Genomic DNA, 22068 nt, shown 5'->3' with positions numbered 1-22068 from the left:
AAGAGGAAGTTAAAAGACAAGCCTTGTCACTGAAGGACATTTTAATGCCAGAAATGTGGGAAGGCCACTCTCCCAGACTAAAAGGGAATCTTTAAATACAGCACAGGAAGCAAGGGGGTGAAGACGTCCTGTTCCTGGTGGGGCTGACGCATCCCCACGGCCACACACAGCCCCTCTAAACTCAGGAGGCCTCAGCGACCAAGCACAACACCCTTTTGGACCAGCTAGCTCCTGCCTCTGTGGGCCCCCCTGCCCTCGGGGCTCTGATCAGGGTGAGGGGCAGGAGGGCCTTATCCACCGGCCCCTTCCTCCTCGCTGGCTGCTGCGACCTGGCCCGCTGGGGGACAAAAACTCAGCCAAACCAGAGCTGGCCTGGTCCTAGGAGGAACAGGGACCTTGTGGGGGAGAGGTGGAGCTGGGAGACTTCATGCAGGGCTCCCACAGAGCCCTCCCACCAGAGGCCACCTCAGTGCCAACGTCAGCCTGGGAGGGAGATGGACCCTTCCTGGCTCCAGGCACCCCTCCCCATGTCAGTGTCAGACTCGTCCCACCTCCCCCAGCAGCGTTGCCCACCCTGCTGGAGTCCCTCCCCAGAGCACCTGCCCACGTGGTGCCCGAGATGGATAGCCATGGGGCCCCAACCACAGCCCTCAAGTCCCCAGGGGACAACTCTGGGAATACAGGGAACCTGATTGGGCCATCCTGAACTGATGGTGGCCAAGGTCCCTGGTGGCTTTGAGGAGGCCCCCACAGCCCCTTCCCTGCAGCACACCTCTGGAAACTGTAGGAAGTGGCTGCCCAGTGCTCGCACACTCAAGCACAAGCTAGTGACATCTGGAGCCCAGCCCTCACATGTGGAGTCACCGTCATGGGGGGTCCAGGTCAACTCCCCAAGCCTCCCACCCACCTTGCACCCGTAGAGCTCAGGGGGCCTGGGACCGGCCCTGGCCCTAGCAGGCACACAAGCATGTAAGCCAGCCACAAGGAAGGTGCTGGCATCTCTGCACACCCCCTTCAAGACCACACCCTGGGTGAGGAGGTCACCCCTCCACACCAGCCAGCCAGGGCAGGCCGCCCAGAGCAGCATCTTGGGTCAACGTGGGGCCTCCCGCTCCCCCAGCCCCAGCCTGTCCCTTCTGCAGACACAGACCCCCCCTCCTGTCGGGCTCTATTCGGTTCTGTTTCATTAACAGCCCTGTCCCTGGACCCCGCATCGGACTGGACTCAGCAGTCTGCAGAGCCGTGACAGTGACAGGCTGTCCTAGGCCATTATCAGGGCCGCATGAGTTGACAGCACTGCCAAGAGCCGTGGCCACCGTCATCGGCGGCTCTGCCCAACTCAGCACACAGCGAGCGGAGCGCTCAAAGAGCATCTGCCTGCAGCCGCTCGCCAAAGCAGCACCTCCGCCGGCCGGCGCTCAGGGAGACGGCCAAGCCCCGTCACGGACCTACCCATCCTCACCTCTCAGATGAGGGGTCTGCGCTGAGGCCGAGGGTCGGGAGACTTACCTGCACGCTCACCATGCTGGGTCCGCACCTCACGCCCACCCTCCCGCCGGCTGACGATGCCGTCACCCGGTGCTAAGCCACTGGGTACCGCTGGGCCCAGCACTCCACAGTGTCACACAGGGGACGTCAGCACCTCTGAGGGCCCTTCCGCTCCAGCCAAGGAGCCTGCCGCTCCCAGGCTGCAGCAGCTACAGAGGGCTGCGGAGGGCGTCCAGTAAGACTAGAGTCCCAAGGCCCTCGGGCAGCTCGTGGTGGTGGATGGACACATGGGAGGGAGGCGGCTCGAGTGCCTACCAGACAAGCAGCATCACTGGGCAGAGCACACAGAAGCGTGCCCAGCTGGGTGCTCCAAAAGTGGGACCCAAGACGATGCCCTGGACCCTCTTGGCAGCCTCCCGACGCACTACAGGGCAGAGCTCTGCCCCCGCAAGGAGGCCTCGGCCCCTCCCCAGCCAGTGACCATAACAGCCAAGTTTCTCGGTCCCCATGCAAGCGGCAGGCTGGCTGTGAGAAGAGGAGTCTGCCAACAGCTGCCCCCTTCTGTCTTGGGGTGGGCAGCCTGGTGGGGCTAAAGGACACATCAAGCACAAGGCCTGGGGCCCCAGAGCTCGGGCAGGTGGGCACTGCAGGGGGCGGGTGGCCCCGCGCCAGAGCTGTGCGGGCTCCCAGCCAGCCCTGCCTCCCTGCCCTGGGGCCCTGCAGAGGGCAGGTGGGACCCAGGGGGAGGGAGGGCTCTGGCCTCTACGTGATCCGTAGTAGTCAGGGGCCAGGCTGTGGTTCCAGATGCCACCTTTACTGCTGAAACAACAGTGGAGCTGATGGGGGGCCGAGGCTAGAGAGCAGCAGCAGGGGGCTCGGGCTGGGGAGCTCATGCCTGGCCGGACCCAGGCCCCTGGAGCTCGCCCCTTGGCCCTGTCCTAGGGAGGGCACAGGACGGCCTGCAGGTCCTTGGGTAGGGAGCCAATGACCGTCTCGATGTACAGCTGCGCCCGCTGTAGCGTCGCCTCCTTCACCGGGAGCTGGTGGCCCTGTGCCTGCACCTGCAGGGGCAGCGGCGGTCAGGGGCAGGTGACCTCCACATCTGCCTGGGGTGGCCGAACAGGGCCCGGAGGCATCTCACCAGCTTCTCCCGAAGTTTCAGGACCAGGTCCACGACTTCCACCTCAGACTTGTCTTTCATCCAAGCCTCGATGTTCTGCTGGGGACAAGATGGAGACAATCACCCCCAGGGCCCTCCCTCTGCCCCGGGCCTGTGCCCCCTCCTCCCCCCGCAGCCCCAGCTCCCCCTCACCGCCTCACAGATGGCCTCAAGGTGCAAGGCCTCCAGCTTCTGGGCCATCTCCTTGTGCCGCTGCCGGTACCAGCCGTCAAAGTGGGGGGACTTGAAAAACCGCCTATGGGTGGCAAGAGGCAGCCACTGTGGGCTGACCCCGTGACCCTGCGGGCAGAGGCAGCCTCCACCAAGCCCTGCAGGAGCCATCCACCCACCTGTAGAGGCCCAGCCAGTCGCCCTTGAGGATGCAGGTGAGCTGGGGCCCTGCGTGCTCCAGGCTGCGCAGGAAGTCATCCTGGCGGAAGGGGCGGATCTGGGGAGGGGTCTGAGACGGGACCAGCGAGCCCAGGTCGGTGGGGGACACAGCCTCACCAGCTCTGCCCCTCAGCCGGCCAGGACCCTTCCCGGCCTCACTGTGCAGCCACGTGAGGACCCACAGCCCCCACCCTTCCCGGGACAGAGCTCCTCAGGAGCGGCCCCCATTTTTCTGTGCTATGAGGGACGTGTGGCACATGCGGGGACAGCCTAGAGCCCTGGGAGCTCCTGCACACCCAAAGACCTCCTCCCCACCTCCCTTGCAAACCTCCCTTCTTCCAGAATTAGGAAAGGAGCCCGCCCTCCCGGGCCTTCCCCAGACCACCAGCCGGACCGCACCTTCCAGGGCGTGATGTTCTTCTGCAGGGGCATGAGGCTGGCCATGTAGTGCTCCTGGCAGGGGAGGGGAGTGAGCCTGGGCCACGGCCCTCTGCCCCCATCCCCCTCCTGCCCTGGGCCTCACCAGGGGGATGATAAAGCTCTGCGTGAGCTCCAGGAGGTGCCGTCTCAGCAGTGCCGTCTGTGTGTCCCACGGCTTCTTCTTCTGCAGCCCCTAAGGGCAGGGGAGGCATGGGCTCAACTCCAATGCAGCCCTTTACAGAGAGCAAGCACCCCTCCCGGACCCTCCCACGCCCCGAGCCTATACCTTGAGCAGCCGTTTGAGCAGTGCCTTGTCCCGGTGCAGGTGGGCCGAGTACGCGGTGTAAAGGCCTGGCAGGAGGGCAGAGCTGGCCCCGTCCTGAGGGGCCTCCCCCCCACAGCCCCACCCCCGCCCACCTCCAACTGGGGGAAGCACAGAAGGTGCCCCGAGAGCTCAGAGCCCACTGCCCGGGTTCTGGAGGTGAGGAGGGGCTCCGGCCCAAGGGGCACACACCTGGCTTGGTGTCAAGTGTCTTCAGCCTAGACGGCTTTTTCAGCTTGACCTGCTTAGGAAGATCCCCTACGGAACACACCCGGTGCTGAGCCTCAGTGCCCAGCTCCACCCGCCACAGGTCAGAACCCTCGGGGCCCCGAGCCCCAGCTCCCCAGGTCCCCTGGGCAGAGGACAGGCCCACCTCACCTGCCATCTTGGGCTCTCCAACACGGAGGATGTGGGGCCAGTGCTGGAGTGTTTTGATAAAGAAAGGGTTTGTGACTCCCAGGACCACGTTTGGTCTAGAGAGAGGAGAGAAGAGAGAGAGAGAGAGAGAGAGAAGGGGCAGAGGCAGGCCCGGGGAGTGGAGCACAGGCAGGCGGAGGAAGGGACATGGGCAGGGCACTTACGGGGCCTGTGTGCGCGTGGTGAACTCCTTGAACTCGCTGTCGTGGATGGTGAAGTAGGGGCGGTAGTCACAGCAGAACTTGAGGGGCTGTAGGCAGCTGTGGGGTGGGGGTGTGGCAGGGCCCCTAAGCACAGCCTGGGCTGCTCTGGTGCCCCCGACGCACCACCCCCCCACCTCCCGGCCTACCTGATTAAGGCCAGCACCATCTCTGAGGACATGGCAGGCGAGGGTGCCAGGACCACCAGGGGCTCCCCGAGGAGCATGAGCTCCCACAGAGTCTGCACGTGGGTCAGCACCGGCTGGAAGCACCTAGTGCCAGGCGGGGGTGGGTGGTAGAGAATGCCCAGCAGGGGCGGGGCTCCCGCTCCCAGCCCCTCCCTCCCCACCAGGTAGGCCCAGCTCTCAGTGCACACCAGGCACTGCCCCAGAGGGATGGCGGCGAGGACACCTGAAGATGCTGAGGGGGCGTCCAGGGCTGCCCCGCACTCCTGTGGCACACCTGTATCCCCGCGCAGAAGCCAGCAGCCCTGGCCCCCACGCCTCGCACAGAGCAGCTTGCTCTCCCAGGCTGGCCCCTTCAGGACTTGCCTGGAGAGACAGTCTTGGGAGCAGCGAGCACCTCCCAACACAGCGGCTCCCCTCCCTGCGCCTGACTTCTGCAGCCTTCCTGCCCACGGCGGCCCGTTTCCTCTAGGTAGAGGCAGGAGGGCCCCGGGTTCTCCTTCGGTCCAACTCTCCCTCATGGAATCGGCCAAGGGCTTGCTTCTGCTAGGCTGTCCCTCTAGTGGCCCCGGCTCTACACAGACCTCCCCCTCTGGGTCCCCACACTACCTGTGCAGGCGACAGGCAGCGGCTGATAGGGCTCACCTGAACAGGTCCAGTTCATGGACGCTGGTGAGGATCACTGGGGCGGGCAGCAAATTCTGAGGTGGGGGGGTGGATGGGGTGAGGCCGAGGGCAAGGCTGGCAGCCCACAAGCCCCAAGCAGCACCTGTCACCCCTGGGCGCTGCAACCCCCACCCTGCACACCTCCCCACCCCCAGTCCACAGCACTGGGAGGGGGCACGCAACCCCACAGCGAGATGCTGGCCGCTAGCTTTGCCTGGGCTCTGGCCACCCCCACAGGGCCCCCAGCAAGGGCAGGGAGGCCAGAGCAGGTGGGAGGGGCGGCACCGCCTCATGGGTCCCCACCTCGTGGCTACACGGCTTCGGAGGACTGTACTCAGGCTTGTCCACCCTGGACGGGATGTGAACCTGGGGGACGAGAGGGAGTAGCGGCCAGATGGTGTGGGTGTCTGTGAACTGGGGCCTTCCCTCCGCAGACAGTCCGCCCTCACCTGGAGGACGACGCCCATAACAGGCAGGTTCAGGGTCTGCCCCGGCACAGGGGCGGGCCACTCGTCCATCTCACTGCACACTGTGGACATAGGGGGCCGTGTCAGGAGCCCGCGCCGAGCAGTGGCTGCCTGCGGAAGCCACCAGGGGCGACGGCCAGGACGGAAAGCACCCTGGCAGCCGCCGACGGCCAGGACGGAAAGCACTGTGGCAGCCGCCGACGGCCACTCACCTGCTTCCAGGCAGGGGGCCAACTTGTCGAAGTACTCGGGGGCGATCAGGCTCAGGAGGGCCTGGAACAGCCGGACAAAGGGCAGGCGGGACACCAGCACCAGAGACTGCAGAGTCCACAGGGCCGGCGAGATGGAATCCCAGCCCCGCAGGAGTCAGCAGGGACCCCTGAGGCCTGGCTCATCCAGAGTCTGCCCAGGGAAATGGATCCCACAAACCCCACAGGACAGCTGTCCCCAGGAATGGGCCAACTTGGACCCTGGAGTTTTTAGAAGAAAACCCAAGGTCTGCCTCAGACAGGATGGGGAAACCTCAGATGACAGCTGGGCCCCGGGCCTTCAAGGAGAAATGCACAAAGCCAAGATTTCTGGGACGATCTCCCCAGAAGTCAAGGAGTTTTGCTTATGGAGTCTGAGTCCAAGATGGAAGTTGTCCTAATCTTGAACGTGTGACAAAAGCCCCTCTCCACTCTGCAGCAAGGAGCAGGGATATCCTGAACTCAGAGACAGAGGACCCCGGGTGCTGTGCTGGGCAAGGCAGGGCGGCAGGGCCTGCTCCCCAAAGGGCCACCAGGAGAGCTGGGTGCAGCGGCACCTGTCCCCCAACCCCTCGCCTGCTGCCCAGGCCGGGCAGCCTACACGGCCCAGGGCAGTGAGTTCTGCCCAGTGCCGAGCGGCTGGGGGCCGCAGGAGGAGTGGCCGTTTCTGGAGGCTCAGGACCCCCAGCCTGCTGGCCGCCAGCCCTGCCTCACAGCAGCACCAGCCCAGCGCAGCCAGGTGGCTCACCTTCTGGAAGTAGCCCCTCTTCACGGAGCTGTCCTTCACCTGCCTGAAGTACACGTAACCAAAGTAGTGTGCCGGCTCCCTCTGGAAGGAACAGTGTCAGTCAGGCGGAGCCCACATTCCCTCCTGCCTGCCCAGCCCGCCCCCCGCCCCGCCCCTCACCACCAAGGCCGCTGCAGCTCTCTCCAGCCACAGGGGTCAGGCCCTGGGGTCCTCGGCTCTGAAGCCGGCCAACCCCTTGACACAGAACGTCTCGGCAGGCACAGTGGTCACAGGGGCCTGGGAGCAGCCAGTGATGAAAAGGAGGTCCACCCCAGTGCGGGCAGGCTGGGGTTCCAGTCCCACAGGATGGTGGCAGCCAGAAACCCTGCTGGCCGCTCCCGCCAGCCTGGCCCTGGCCTCTGGGGAGAGGCAGCCCACACTCACTTGCAGCGACATGGGGGCCCCGCTGTTATAGCGCCGGTCCTCTGCATGCCACGGGCTCCTCTGTCCGCTGCACTGCCGAATGCGGAAGCTGAACTGAGTGTCTCCGAGGCAGCCTGGAAAGGAGGCAGCTCCCACCAGCCCGTGTCAGTGCTGGGACCCTCCTGCCAGCATGACGGGGAGGGGACCAGAGACGCACCAGGGAGGGGACCCAAGACCGGACCATAAACACCCCAGACAAAAAAGCCCAGGCTTCGAGGAAGGATATGTCCTGATTTCTGCACCTGAGAATTTCAAAATAAACATAGCACGTGCTGGTATAATCAGCCAGCACTGGGGACACTGGGGGACCTTTATGGAGCCCTGTCTGCTGGTCTGTGACAGAAAAATAGGACTGCCTGGACACCTGCACCCGGAGAAGTGCAAAGGCCAGGACCCAGTTCCTGGTGGCCACTGTGGGGGGATGAAGGGGACCAGACCCCACTGATCGCTCTGCCCAGACACTTCTTTCTTTGAAAATAAGGGGCAGGGGCGCCTGGGTGGCTCAGTGGGTTAAAGCCTCTGCTTTCAGCTCAGGTCATGATCTCAGGGTCCTGGGATCGAGCCCCACATCGGGCTCTCTGCTCAGTGGGGAGCCTGCTTCCCCCTCTCTCTCTGCCTGCCTCTCTGCCTACTTGCGATCTCTGTCAAATAAATAAATAAAATATTAAAAAAAAGAAAGAAAGAAAGAAAGAAAAAGAAAATCAGGGGCACCTGGCCACCACTGCTGTGATGTGGAGCTCTGGGTGTCTCCATGGAGTGGGGAGTGGGACTGGCACGGGCAGGCAGTGATGCTGGCAGTGGTCATGCCCAGGCCTCGGCCACAGGGGCTCCCGGACAGCCTTATCTCCCAACTTTTTCCTGTTACCCACTTCCCGCCCCCAGCCCCAGAGCCAACGTCCCAGTTGGGGTTGCCTACCTGAGTGGGAGTCAGGGAAGGACAGGTAGCAGATGCTGCTTTTCTGAAACACAGGAAACTGGGTGAGGGCCGGCTCAAGTCAGGGCCACGGCTGCTCCCAGGAGGGCCAGGACCCACCTCCTTGTCCGTGAGCCGGAAGTCACTGGGGTACACCAGCTGCGGGGACACAGAGCACTTGGTACCGTCAGCTGGGCAGCGGGTGCGAGGCTGGTCTCGCAAACATGGCCTCGCCCCTCCTCCTCCTCCTCTGGGCCCTCTTCAGCGTGAGACCGCTCTATTCCTGCCCTTTCCTTGGCTACCACACCTGGGCCAGCTCCCCAACTCCCTTCTCACACCTCTCATGCGACTGCGGTTGGACCTCTCTGCCTCCACTATCCCCAAGGTTTGTCCCCACAGCTTCAGAAGGTGGTTCTGAGAGCTCCCCATCCACGGGCTCCTCTGACCACAGGGCTCTGCCTGCTGGCCTCTGTCTCCCCTCCTCTCCCCCTCCCTTCCCCCTCCACTCAGCCAGAGGGTCTTGGACAGCACCACCGCCCCAGGCTTGCTCCCCTAGATGGGGCCTGGCCAGCTTCTCCTGGTCTTGACTCTGATGTCACTGAGACCGTGGCATCCCTGGCTATTGACAGCAGCTTGAGGGCCCTCACCCCGGCCTTGCTAGTCAGGGATCCGGGAGCTTCTGGCCTCTATCCCACCTGGGGAAAGAGCCCGAGGAGAGCACACTGGGCTCCTAAGGGCCAGAAGCAGGCTAGTGACCCAGGAGCCGGCCATACCCTAGAGGAGTGGCGGGCAAGGCTTGGCTCCCCGGCTCAGCAGCTCTGTGCACAGGCCCATAACCTGGATACCAAAGAGGCAGGGGGCCCCATAGCCCTCACTCCCAGCGGGCCTCCAAGCTGTCTTCTGTGAAGCTGGGGTGCCTTGGGCTTTGCTGCTGCCCTGGCCTATGCTCTCTGGAAGGGACAGTGCTAGGGGTCTACAGGGGGTCAGGAGCCACAGGCTTACATGCACGCAGCCCCTACTTGCCCTGTCCCCCAAATTCCAACACCGAGGAGCAGCTGGGTTTTAGCTGAAACGAGGTTTCTCTGGGGATGCTGCCTGCACCCCCAGACAGAGTGCGGTGCCATGTCCTGGGGTGCACACTGTTCGAATAATGAAGCTTCTTGTCCTTTTTCGCTTGGGCTGGCTGCTGTGCTCTTCTGTCTCCTCTGCCGCACACCAGTGTCCCGAGGACAGGGACTCCTGGCCTGGCGGCGAGTACCCTCACCACATATGGTATGTGTCTGCGAACACATCTCTGAAGTGGAACAGAGCAGGAAAGTCGTGTAGAACCTCAAGATGTCAGTTCAGGAGGCAACAAGGAGGAAGGGCCAAGAGAAGCCACAGGAGCCGAAAGGAACGTGTCTATGGGACTGGACCCACAGAGGCCCCTTGGGAGAGCTCCAAGAGGGGCAGGGGCCACAGCACCACTCAGCCAAGCTCTCGGGTGCCTGTGTCATAGACGGCCAAGGGAAGGCAGGTGCCTGGCAGCTGGGGCGACGGGCCTCACACTGAGGTCATGGGTCCGAATCTGGTCTGACAGCCACAGGACTGTTGCAGCATCGAAGCAGGCCACGTTGGCCTCTGCATCCATGGCCAGGGAACCCATGTTTATGGCCTGGTGCAGCCTCTCCTGGGAGCAGAGACCAGAGGAAAGGCCAAGTTGAGCCATGCCTCGAGGAGGAAAGGAAGGGAGCCGACCCTCAGAGAGAGGCAGAAAGCAAGGATTTGTGCTGCCTGAGGCCCCCATCCTCAGAGGCCCACGAGAGCCCTGTTTCTGCCGAGCCAGCCAGTACGGCTGCTGCTCCCGGAACCCAGTCACCCCTGAGGAGGACCGACGTGGCCACGAGCGCATCAGCGCGGCCCGAGTGCCCCGGCATGTGGCCGGGTCAAAGCCACCTCTGCGCCCGTCCCGCGGCCCACGTGCAGCGCTGCCTCCACAGGCTCACCGGGAACAGAGCAGAAACCTGCGTAGGGGCCCAGCTGTCTTCTATCAGACCAGGGGTTTGAAGGGTTGTAAAAGTATGGGGGTTAAGCATCCGACTCCTGGCCTCAGCCCAGGTCATGACCGCAGGGTCCTGAGTTCAAGCCCGGCAATGGCAGGCTCTGTCCTCAGCAGGGCGTCTGCCTAAGAGTGCCTGCCTCTCCCTCTGCCCTTCCCCTGGCCACGTGCGGAAACTCTCTCCTTCTCTCTCTAGATATAAATAAAGTCTTCAAAAATTTTTTTAAAAAGTTTTGTGAAAGTGTCAAATGATACTAAATTTTGTTTTAGAAAATACGGCTTTTTTCATGAAAATATTTATATTAACACACACAGTATTTACTGTCTTTTTTTTTTTTTTACGATAGCTTAACCAGCATTTTTAAATTTTCTCAGTTTTAACTCCCAGCACAGTAAATGTTAATAGGAATGACCCATACAAAAAGCTTTTTGGGGTCGTCAATAATTTTTAAGACGGTAGAGGGTCCTGAGACTGCAGCGTAGGAGCTATGTCCTGGGAGGACGCGAATGCCGCCGTGGAGAGGGCCTCTTTGGGCGCTCCGGCCGGAGCGCACTCCACAGGCTTCCCAGACGCCCTGGGACATGGAGAGCTGAGATGGCAGAGCCAGGCTGTCCTCTGCTGAGCCGCAAGTTCTCGTCCCCCCGCTCCCCCCAAGGCCTTGCCTGCCCTCCTCTGTCTCACCTGTAGGCTTCAGCGTACCTGTCTGCTTGGAACCTCCCCGCCCGCATGGCCTGTGTGTGCTAGGGGTCCCGAACTGCTGTGTCTCCAGCACAGAATGTGAACTCCCAGAGGGCAGGGCGTTGTCCTCTCACCTGACTCTGCGTCCCCAGGTCCAGCACGCATGCTGGAGGGCCTGGCTGGCAGCCGTGCTCAATACTTGGTTTGTTGGATGAACGGACAGACAGCTCCTTGACTTCGTCTGTGCAGGCTTTTCTGAGGGAGGATTACCTGAAGCGGCCCCTCCTCCCCTGCCCGGCTGCCTCCTTCCCACCCTCCTAAGACTGGCCAAGCCCTACTGCTTGCTCTGAGCCACATTTGTCCACAGAGCGTCTATGGGCCACGAGCTACTGGAAGGCAGCCCATCACCTCGCACAATGCCGGGGTGTCTGCGGGGCTCAGGCAGTCCAAGCTGTGAATAAGTGAGCCCGGGGCAGGTGCTCCTTAAAACCCAGAAGGTTGGACTGAAATGACTCCCGATCAAGAGGCAAACCTGATGAGGACTGTGTGGCCACACTGCCCAATGGATCTGTGGCCCAATTCCCACATAGACTTGGTGATTTAGAGGGGCCCTGGGTCCCCAACACCGCCTGCCAGAGCCGTGTCACCTCACCAAAGGCTCAGAAGCCCAAGCACACAGAGCCTGGAACAGTACTCCCTGAGAATGAGCTCTTTAAATGGGGAGTTCTAGAAAAATCTGCGTGGGAATGCCTTTAGGGAGCGGAAGACTCTCTCGACTTCTCCCATCATTTTATGAGGAGTGATTTGGGCCCTGGCGAGGATGTGGGCTCTGCACCCCGGGGCAGATCACCTCGTGCTCCGGTCTGTCAAGTGGGGCCACACACTCGTGCCTGCCCACTGGGGATGGCCGCTGGGGATGGCCGCTGGGGATGGCTGGGCTGGAACGACCTGTCCACAGAGAGCCGGCCACAGTGCAGGGGTGCAAACGTCCTCGACAGAGGTCAGCCCTTTCTGTTTGGAAGCCTCGCCTTTTCCGCAGCCTCTCCTGGTTCAGCAAAGCCTTAGAGCACACCCTTCCCTCCAGCGCTGCACTGGCTTCCCGAGGCCGGCGGTTCAGCCTCATCCCAGCCCCGGGCAGCCACTGGGGGGCCAGCCCTGCGCTCTGAGAAAGCTCCTGCTGGCAGCGCGGGAAGCCTGCCTCTCCGCAGCTCCGCGGTGCGCCCCGGCCTTCGGCCTTCGGAGCGCAGGCCCGCGGGAGGCCTCATTCCCACCGACGCGTGAGGACGCACGGAGGAAGAGAAGCTGGCCAGGGTGGGGACTCCCCAGGCCCGGCGAGGGGGTGCAGCAGGTGAACAGAAGGGGACAAGGACAAGGGCTCTGGGGCTGATTCTGGGTGAACGAGGAGGTGCGGGAGCACTTTAAGCAGGAGAGCCACAATGGCTGGACTTTGCCGGCCAGTGGGAGGAGTGACCGCAGCAGAGCTAACGCGCCTCAAACGCTGCCTGACCCCCGGGGCTCTGGCTGGGGCACCCGAGCGGAGAAGGTGCCGCAGCTCGTGGGAGGGCGGGGGCACGAGGCCGGGAACAACCAAGGGCACCACTTTGGTTACCCCAAGGGCAGGGCCCCCGCCTCCTGCATCCCGGTGGGGAGCCCCGCGCAGGGCTGAGGAGGAGGAGGAGGAGGCTCCCTGGCGCGGGGGGCGCGGCCCGAGGGCTCCCCGCGCGCAGACAGCTCGCCCGGCCGCCCCCGCCGCCCCGCCGCCCCGCCGCCCCGCCGCCCCCGCCGCCCCGCTCACCTCCAGCGCCTGGCCCAGCTCCAGGTCGAAGGTGACCACGCACACGCACTCCAGCCAGGCCGAGAACCGCGCCCAGGGCGCCGCCGCAGCCCGCGCTTCGGGAGACGCCGCGCCCAGGCTGCAGCGAGCCCGGCGGGGCCCGGCGCCGGACAGCGCGTCCATGGCTGCGGGGACTGCGCCCGCCGCGCGTTGCCGGGGGAACGGTTCCAGGGCGTTGCCGGGGGAACAGCCCGGAGGCGGCGGCCTCGGCTCCGGAAGGGGCCGCGCCGCGGAGCCGTCGAGCGGCCGCCGCGGACCAGAGGGGCCCCGCTCCGGCCTGCGCGCCCCTGGCGGCCGGAGGAGCGCCGTGCGGGGCGGGGGCGGCGCCCGGCCCACCAGCGAGAAGGGCCCGCTCGGGCCAGAGCGGCCGGAGCCGGGAGGCGGAACTTCCGGGGAGGGCGGGGCGGCGCCGTGGGCGGTGCTGGGAAGTCGGGGCTTCCGGGGGCGCCGCTGGGACGAGCCGGGACACCGAGACGGGGGGGGAGCGGAGGCTGGCGGGCGCGTGCGCGGGCGCTTCCACGACCTACGTGCGTGGGCGCCGACCCCCTGCGGGCCGCGGGCCGCGACTTCCGGCCCCGCTGGGACGCTGCCTCGCGATTCCGGGCCTCCCGCGCTGGCCGCCTGCAGGGGTGGGCTCGCGTGCGAACGCTGACCGGGGCGTCGTGGTCTGCAGGGCCGCGCCCGCCTCTGCCCCGCCTCTGCCTCGCCTCTTGGGGCCGGCTGTGACCCGGCCGGGCCGCCTTGCACGCTCAGGCCTGTCGATCGCAGCCAGTAAAAGCCCGTAGCCCCGTCCTTGGAGCCGCCTGTGCCGGGATGGGGACCCGCGCCCTCTCTGGCCTCGCGTTCCCCCGCAGCGCGCCCTGTGCGCCGACGGAGGATGCGCCGACGGGGCGCGCAGGGGTGTGCCCCAGGAAGGCCGCCGGAGGCCCCGCAGCCCTACACCGCCCAGGGGCGAGCTGGGAGCCAGGACGCAGCCGACTGGAGAGACGCGGCTCCCGCTGCGAGGTCAGACTGAGCCCAGGCCGGAGCCTCGGCCTGCACGTGCGCGCGGCCTCTCCGCGCGGGAGTGGCCTGGTGCCGAGTCAGGCGGCCCTCCTTCGCTGTCCGCTGCTCCCGAATGCATGCCTCCCGGGTCGCTGGCCGTGGACAGGAGGTTAATGAGACCGACTGGTCGTTGATTGCCTTGGTCGGCAAGTGACGTGCGTGTCACTGCTGGAAGTCCCGGGCCAAAGCTAGTCCCTTGGACCCAGCCCGAGTGCGCGGAGAGTGGAGGGCGTGGGTGTCTGACAAGCCGCAGTGTCACCCTTTACAGTGGTCACGACTCATTGGGCTTAGGACGCCCTCATTTTAACATCAGGACAGAGAAAATGCTACCGTTTACACAGGGATGTGCGATCATGTTTTTCAAGCGTTCTATTATGAAATATTCAAATACGCAGAAAAGATAGATTCACTGTACCACGACCATCCGTTTACCTACTACCTGGAATCTACATCAGTAACTAATACTTTGTTTTATCAGTTTTGTCTTTATCTTTACACCTGTCCTTTTCCTGTCTCCATCAATGCATCTTATTTTTAGATTAATTTCAAAGACGGTTGTAAACACCAATGTTCTCACCCCTGAATACTGCAGTATGTATGTTATTAACTAAGACTATAGAAAAAAAAGATTTTCAGGTAGAGCGAGAGGGAGAGAGCATGAGCGGGTGGGGGGGGATGGAGAGGGAGAAGCAGACTCTCCACTGCCAGGGGGCCCAAGGCAGGCTCCATCCCAGGACCCCGGGATCATGACCTGAGCCACCCAGGCGCCCCTAATGTGAGTCTTCTAACCATGACATGGCCATGACATTTCACTCCGTTTATTTAGGTCTTCTCTAATTTTTCTTAGCAATGTTTTTATTGGTTGGAAATTGGGAGATCACACCCAGGTTTGCTAATTTGCTGGGAGGACTCAGAGGACTCAGCACATACCATTCTATATTATTACATTATATCATTATTACCGTAAAAGGTTACAAAATAAAATCAGCAAAGAGAAAAGGCTCTTGGGAGGCAAAGTTTGGGGGACCAGCCTCCAGCCTCCAGGGTCCTCTCTCAGTGAAGTCCGAGAAGAGGCACTTAAATGTCTCAATGAGTTGTGAGAAGGGTGAGAAACATTGCCAACCAGGGAAGTTAGTTAGATATGCTTATCAGGAGTTCATGTTTCTTTCCTAAGGCTGCTGCAACAAATTGATACAAACTAGGTGGCTTAAAACAACAGAGATGTATCGTGTTACAATTTGGGAGGCAGAAGTCAGAAATCCAAGTGTCAGCAGGTTTGGATCCTTCTGCAGGCTGCGAGAAAGAATTTGTTCCGGGCCTCTCTGTTAACTTCCGATTGCTGCCTGCAAATCTTGGTTGGATTGTAGATGTAGCATCCTAATCTCTGCCTCTGTTTTTACATCACCTTGTCGTCTGTGTCTTTTCACTTTTTCTTAGAAGGACACTTGTGGGGGCTCCTGGGTGGCTCAGTGGGTTAAGCCTCTGCCTTCCCGCCCCCACTCACGCATCAGGCTCTCTGCTCAGCAGAGAGCCTGCTTCCTCCTCCCCCTCTGCCTGCCTCTCTGCCTACTTGTGATTCTCTGTCTCTCTCTGTGAAATAAATAAATAAAATCTTAAAAAAAAAAAAAAAGGACACTTGTCTGTATTTAGTGCTGCCCCCCCCCCATCGACAATGATCTTTCTCAGGATCCTTAATTACATCTGCAAAGCCCCCTTTCCCATAACTCACATTGATGGGTTTGGGGTGAATATATTTTTAAGGCAAGGAGCACCATTCAGCTCACTACAGGGCTGGTCAGATAGGCAGTCTCTGCCTTATGCCTGCCCAAATTCCAGATACCCAGGAAGAAAACAGGTAGTTGGTATAAATCACATTGTTTGTACAGTTTATACATTATGAGCCACGCTGATCACTTTCTGCAGTGCTGGGAGCCCTCCTGAAATCCAGGTTCCCGGGTGCCTGCCAAGGGTCGAGGTAGTAAGCAGGGGGTTCTGAGGAGAAGCGGTTAGCCTGCTGCTTCAGCTCTTTTCTCTGAATGTTTCTTTTGTTAGATTTATTCCTAAGAACTTTATTCATTTTGATACAATTGTAAATAGATTTTTTCCAAGTATGCAGTATTGTATTCGTTTCAGGTATACGGTAGTGACACAACAACCCTGTATATTAGTCAGCACCTCTCACAGTAAGTGGACTCTTAATCCCAATCACCTTTCACCCATCTGCTCACCCACACTTCTCCTGTGAATGGAATTTTTTTCCTGAACATTTTCAGAGACACCTGGGTGCTCAGTCAGTTAAGCGTCCAGCTCTTGGTTTTGGCTCAGGTCATGATCTCAGGGTCCTGGGATGGAGCCCCACAGCAGGCTCTGCACTCAGTGGGGGAGGCTGCTTCTCCTTCTCCCTCTGTTCCTTCCCCACCCCTGCTCTCTCTCTCTCATAAATAAATAAAAATATTTTTAAAAGATTTTATTTATTCATTTGGGAGAGAAACACAGAGAGAGAGAGAGGGAGAGCATGAGCAGTGGGGAAAGGCAGAGGGAGAAGCAGACTCCCCGCTGAGCAGGGAGCCTGATGTGGGGCTCAATCCCAGGACCCTGAGATCATGACCTGAGCTGAAGGCAGATGCTTAACCATCTGAGCCTTCCAGGCATCCCTAAATAAAAAATTCTTTTTTTTTTTTTTTTTTAAAAGATTTCATTTATTTATTTGACAGAGATCACAAGTAGGCAGAGAGAGAGAGAGGAAGGGAAGCAGGCTCCCTGCTGAGCAGAGAGCCAGATGCGGGGCTCGATCCCAGGACCCTGGGATCATGACCTGAGCTGAAGGCAGAGGCCTTAACCCACTGAGCCACCCAGGCACCCCCCTAAATAAAAAATTCTTAAAAATTTTTTTTCAGGGCTATCTGGGTGACTCAATTGTTTGATCATCTGCCTTCAGCTTGGGTCATGATCTCAGGGTCCTGGGATAGAGCCTGCTTCTCCCTCTTCCTCTGCCACTTCCCTGCTTGTGTGCTCATACTCTCTCTCTCTCTCTCAAATAAATAAATAGAATATATATTTTTAAAGGATCCCAGGATCCAGGACCCTGTGATCATGACCTGAGCTGAAGGCAGACGTCCAACCATCTGAGCCACCTAGGTGGCTGATAAATAAAATCTTTTAAAAGCTTTGTCAGGGGCACCTGGGTGGCTCAGTGGGTTAAAGCCTCTGCCTTTGGTTCGGGCCATGATCTCAGGGTCCTGGGATTGAGCCCCACATCAGGCTTTCTGCTTGGTGGGGAGTCTGCTTCCTCCTCTCTCTCTGCCTGCCTCTCTGCCTACTTGTGATCTCTATCAAATAAATAAATAAAATCTTTAAAAAAAATTAGAAGAACAGAGTGCTCTGGCCCCTTTTGAAATGACTCTTGGCTCCTCCCCCAGCAGGAAGCACGAGGGGATTTTCTATGATACTTACTGTGGGAACCTGGCCAAGGTACTGGAGAGAAGTCTCACAATATTGTGGGGACCCTTATGACTGGATCTCCCAAAGTCATTAACTCTCAGGACTGTCCACTCTGAGCCTCCGGCCATCCATCAGTCATAGCCCAGGGGCCTCGCGCTGGCAGGGCTCCCAGGGAGGTTTCTGCTTATCAATCTTCGCTCTGGAAAGCTGTGATGGCTTCTGTTTACCTATCTGTTTCTCTAATCGTTGGTTTGCTGTGTCCTCCCTCCCTTCTCTTGCAGATCCAAGAAGAGCTGCTGGTTTTCATTCTGTTCAGTATTTTACCTGTTAGGATGAGTGGTAACTTCCAAGCTCCTAATACGTACTCTAACGAGGACTGAACTGAAGTAGTAAAAGCAGACAAACTTGCCTCATTTTCAGTCCTAGTGGAAAAACATTAAATCTTTCACCATTAAGTTTGATGTTAGGTATAGATTTTTCCTAGATATCTTTTTTTTTTTTTAATTTTTTTTTAAGATTTTATTTATTTATTTGACACAGAGAGAGAGATCACAAGTAGGCAGAGAGGCAGGCAGAGAAAGAGGGGGAAGCAGGCTCCCTGCTGAGCAGAGAGCCCGATGTGGGGCTCGATCCCAGGACCCTGGGATCATGACCCGAGCCGAAGGCAGAGGCTTAACCCACTGAGCCACCCAGGCGCCCCGATTTTTCCTAGATATCTTGATGAACTTGAGGAATTTCCTATTTATTCCTTGTTGGTTGAGAGGATTTATTGTGATAGGTATTAACTTTAGTGAAATGCCTTTTCTGCAGCCATTGTGACAATCCAGTGGTTTTTACCCTCTATTCTGTCAATTGTGTATTGCATTAAATGAGTTTTGCACACTAAACTAACTTTGCATTCTGATGGGATAACCCCAATAATCTTGGAAGCAATACTTTTTACATGTGGCTGAAATTGGTTCTTCCTCCATTCCTGCTGATTTACATGACCATCGTGTGTCATTTCCTTTCAGCTTGAAGAACTGCTTTTGGTATTTCTGGTAAGGCAGATCTGTCAGCAATGAGTTTTGTTTGCCTGGGAATGTCTTTTTTTTTTTTTTTTAAGATTTTATTTATTTATTTAACACAGAGAGAGGGAACACAAGTAGGAGGAGCAGGAGAGGGAGAAGCAGACTTTCCACCAAGCAGGAGTCTTACGTGGGGCTCGATTCCAGGACCCTGGGATCATGACCTGAGCCAAAGGCACATGCTTAACAACTGAGTCATTCAGGCACCTCTCTTTTTTATTTTTTTAAGATTTTGTTTATTGGGGCACCTGGGTGGCTCAGTCATTGAGCGTCTGCCTTCAGGTAGGGTCATGTTCCCAGCTCCTGGGGTCGAGCCCCACGTCAGGCTCCCTGTTCTGCGAGGAGTCTGCTTCTCCCTCTCCCACTCCTCCTGCTCCCTCTCTAGCTTTTTTTTTTTTAAAGATTTTATTTATTTGACAGAGAGAGACCTAGCGAGAGAAAGAGCATAAGCGGGGGAGTAGGAGGAGAAGCAGGCTTCCTGTTGAACGGGAACGCGACACAGAGGGCTCAATCCCAGATCTCAGGGTCATGACCTGGGCCAAAGGCAGACGCTTAATGACTGAGCCACCCAGGCGCCCCCGCCTGGGAATGTCTTGATTTCATCTTCATTTTTGAGGACAGTCTTTCTGGGTATAGAATTTTTTTGTTGGCAGGTTTTACTTTTCCTTTGGCACTTTGCGTATGCCATTTTATTGCCTTGTGGTCTCCATCGTCTCTTAGATTTCAGCTTTTTTTTTTTTTTTAAGATTTTTATTTATTTATTTGACAGACAGAGATCACAAGTAGGAAGAGAGGCAGGCAGGACCCTGAGATCATGACCTGAGCCGAAGGCAGAGGCTTCCAACTGAGCCCCAAGGCACCCTGAGGTTTCGGCTAGTAATTGTATCATCCCTACCCTTTATGTGATGGGTCATTTTACTCCTACTGCTTTCACAGTTTTCTGTCTTTTTTGTGCAGGAATGTGGTGATGGTGTGTAGAGGTGTGACTTGCTCCCTGTTTCTCTCTTGTGGGTCTGTGGGGCAGTGGTCTTATGGTGCCCTGGCTTCTGCCTGGCAGCACTGTGGGGGGCCTTAGGGACCCTAACCCTAACCACAGTCCCTCCTGTCCTGATGGTGCTCCAGAAGTAGTGGTTATTTTATTTAAGATTTCATCTTTTTTTTTTTTTAAAGATTTTATTTATTTATTTGACACAGAGAGAGATCACAAGTAGGCAGAGAGGCAGGCAGAGAGAAGAGGAAGCAGGCTCCCTGCTGAGCAGAGAGCCGGATGTGGGGCTCGATCCCAGGTCCCTGGGATCATGACCTGAGCCGAAGGCAGAGGCTTTAACCCACTGAGCCACCCAGGTGCCCCATTAAGATTTCATCTTTAATGGGCACCTGGGCGGCTCAGTAACTTAAGCAACTGCCTTTGGCTCAGGTAATGATCTCAGGGTCCTGGGACCAAGTCCTGTGTTGGGGGAGGGGGTCCATGCTCAGCTGGGAGTGTGCTTCTCCCTCTGCCTGCCTCTCTCTCTCTGACAAATGAAATAAGTAAAATCTTTGAAAAAAAGGATTTTATTTTTAAGTAATCTCCGCACCCAATGTGGGGCTTGAACTCATGACCCTGAGATCAAGAATCCTGTAGTCTACTTACTGAGCCAGCCCAGCACCCCTAGGCAGCACTCATTTTACATCACAGTTTTACTTTTTCCAATGTGTTGGTGAATAATTTTGCATTTGGTGTTCTTAGTGGAAGAATTTATTTTAGTTGACCCTTCTGTGTCAGAAATGCTGAATTCAGCTTGGCTCTGTTTTAGCTGCTTTGTGTACACTAGAAGGCCCTTTTGGAGAGAAGGCTGGGAGGGAGCCGTCCAAGCCGACCACATCTTGTGACACCGACAAAAACAAGGATCTGGCAGTTGTACGCATTTTCTCTAGCTTGTCCGGTGCTTCCTTGTCTCCATCCGTCATTTTCCTCTCTCTCCTTTCCAGTTTTTAAAATATACAGGTGGCCAGAGGTTAATTTTGTCCTTTCGCTCTAACACACTGACAGGATCTGACGAGCAGCAGACGCGGCCGGTCACAAATTCGGTGGCAGTTGTGGCTGCACATGCGCTATTTGCCACGCTCACTCTCCACTTGCAATAGGGACAGATGTATCTCGTCGGGCAAAAACACAGCGTTGCTTTGTTGTCGAGTGGAAGTTCAAATGTGTCAGAAAGGGGCAAACGGAAACCGGCCGTCCGAGGGCAGACTCTGCCCGGCTCGCACTCATGCTTCAGCCCCACACCCACTGCCGCCGGCTCTGCGCTGACGGAGCGGGTCCCGGACGCGTCTCTCTTCCGGATCTGAGGTTCAGCTGTGCCCGTAGAGAGTGTTCGAGAGGGACCTCCCGGTCCGGCTGTGCGTCCTTTCTCCTCTGCAGCTGCTGGAGGCGCAGGCGGGAGACGAGCGGCGGCTTGTGAGTGGCCGCCTGAGGAGTTCCGCGTCAGTCCGGAGGGCAGATTCTCAGGGAGTCCCACAGACAACCTCAGCAGAAGACTTTCCGGGCCAAGCCGGCCTGCGCCTCGCGGGGTGCGTTCCTGTCCATCAGCCTCTGCTCGTGGACAACCCAGGGAGTGTGTCTGTTGTCCACTGGGAGGCAGTCACGCAACCCAGCAACACAGAATGTATTCCCGCCTGGGGAGGGGACCGCCCTTCCAAGTTATGTCCTTTCTTGAATGCAGAGTTCTCCGTACTCCTTTATAATGAATCCCCTGCTATCGATACTTTTTATATCAGGCTTTCTCTGTTAAAGTCACTGTGTGGTTTCTGTCCCCTTATTGGACCGTGACCACTGGTACAGAGGGGAAGAAACCGAGCAGGGAAAGGCTACGAGGTATGCGCCTGTGCATGGACATGTGTGCGTGGGCGTACGAAGGCTTGAGATTTGAAATAGAGAGGTCAGGGAAGCCCTCACTGAGAAGGGGACAAGGCAGTCGGACCTAGGAGGAAGTTAACAAGCGTAGCAATAGCTAGAGGAAAGCATAGGCAAGTGGGCTGTGGCAGGAGGTTATCACAACTGAGCCAAATGAACAAGGGGCAGAGTAGGGGAAATGGGAGAAGATCACATGGGACCTTGCAAGGAACAAGGACTTGGCTTTCTGGCTGTGTGAGAGGGCAGCTGGGGGAGGGATGCGATGAGCTTGTCTTCACTGGATCTCTCTAGGTGCTATGCTGATGTAAGCAGGTCTCTACCGAGAATGTCAGAATAGAAGCAGGGAATTCACTGGGAGGCTGCTGTTGTGAGTCAGGTGAGAGAAACTGCTCTTGGCCCAGTGTGTGGTTGTGGAGAGCTGGCCATATTTAGAAGTGCAGGGATTTGCTGATAAATCTGTGCAATCTAAGAGGAGAAGGGCCCAGGCTGACCCCAGGCACTGTGGCCCGGGCACAGGAAGGACATCAAGACAGACAGAGGGTTACGGGCACCCCCACAGCAGAAAAACCAGTGGGAACATTTCTGGCATCCGGCCCCCTGCCCCTGAGCCCCCATTCTGCAGCTCAATCCACGGCACCGCCAACTTCTGCCGTAAGGGGCCTTCACGGCTGGACGTGCAGGGCGCCGCTCTTCTTGCTTGTAGGGCCATTACTTTTTTTCCCTCTTTTTTTTTTTTTTTAAAGATTTTATTTATTTGTCAGAACGAGTGAGCAGAGGCAGACAGAGAGGCAGGCAGAGGCAGAGGGAAAAGCAGGCTCCCTGCTGAACAAGGAGCCCGATGTGGGACTGCATCCCAGGACCCTGGGATCATGACCTGAGCGAAGGCAGATGCTTAACCAACTGAGCCACCCAGGCGTCCCTTTCTCCCCCCCCCCCCAACTTTTTAAAGATTTTATTTATTCTTTTAAGAGAGAGTGAGTAGGA

General features: G+C 58.4%; 1 protein-coding gene across 4 annotated transcripts; it reads right to left on the bottom strand.

Annotated features, from left to right (window-relative positions):
- On the bottom strand, positions 1-12822 carry DENND6B (DENN domain containing 6B). Of its 4 annotated transcripts, none has more exons than XM_080810573.1 (20): positions 12598-12822; positions 8206-8244; positions 8089-8131; positions 7134-7246; positions 6711-6791; positions 5927-6032; positions 5697-5776; positions 5551-5613; positions 5227-5282; positions 4546-4668; positions 4361-4456; positions 4158-4252; positions 3972-4037; positions 3744-3808; positions 3561-3650; positions 3437-3490; positions 2998-3107; positions 2801-2903; positions 2630-2707; positions 1-2549 (listed from the first exon to the last, which is right to left on the bottom strand). In XM_080810573.1, the coding sequence occupies exons 1-20, from the start codon at positions 12757-12759 to the stop codon at positions 2427-2429; spliced, it is 1746 nt and encodes a 581-aa protein (XP_080666699.1). In that variant the 5' UTR covers positions 12760-12822; the 3' UTR covers positions 1-2426. The 4 variants fall into 4 exon arrangements, with proteins under 4 accessions (XP_080666699.1, XP_080666700.1, XP_080666702.1 ...); XM_080810574.1 differs by having other exon boundaries at positions 2630-2704; XM_080810576.1 differs by having other exon boundaries at positions 5927-5987.
- Positions 12823-22068: the final 9246 nt, after the last annotated feature.

Source organism: Martes martes, assembly GCF_963455335.1.
Source record: "Martes martes genome assembly, chromosome: 8".
NCBI classification, from domain to species: Eukaryota; Metazoa; Chordata; class Mammalia; order Carnivora; family Mustelidae; genus Martes; species Martes martes.
This window is presented reverse-complemented; position numbering and strand designations above follow the sequence as displayed.

Excerpts from the sequence above, each read along its gene's own strand:
- DENND6B (XM_080810573.1), bottom strand. The coding sequence starts at position 12,759 with ATGGACGCGCTGTCCGGCGCCGGGCCCCGCCGGGCTCGCTGCAGCCTG. Across the intron at positions 6,792-7,133 it reads GGGCCCCCATGTCGCTGCAA|AGGGAGCCGGCACACTACTT; the intron begins GTGAGTGTGGGC and ends TGTTCCTTCCAG. Across the intron at positions 6,033-6,710 it reads AGAGGGGCTACTTCCAGAAG|TCTCTGGTGCTGGTGTCCCG; the intron begins GTGAGCCACCTG and ends TGGACTCTGCAG.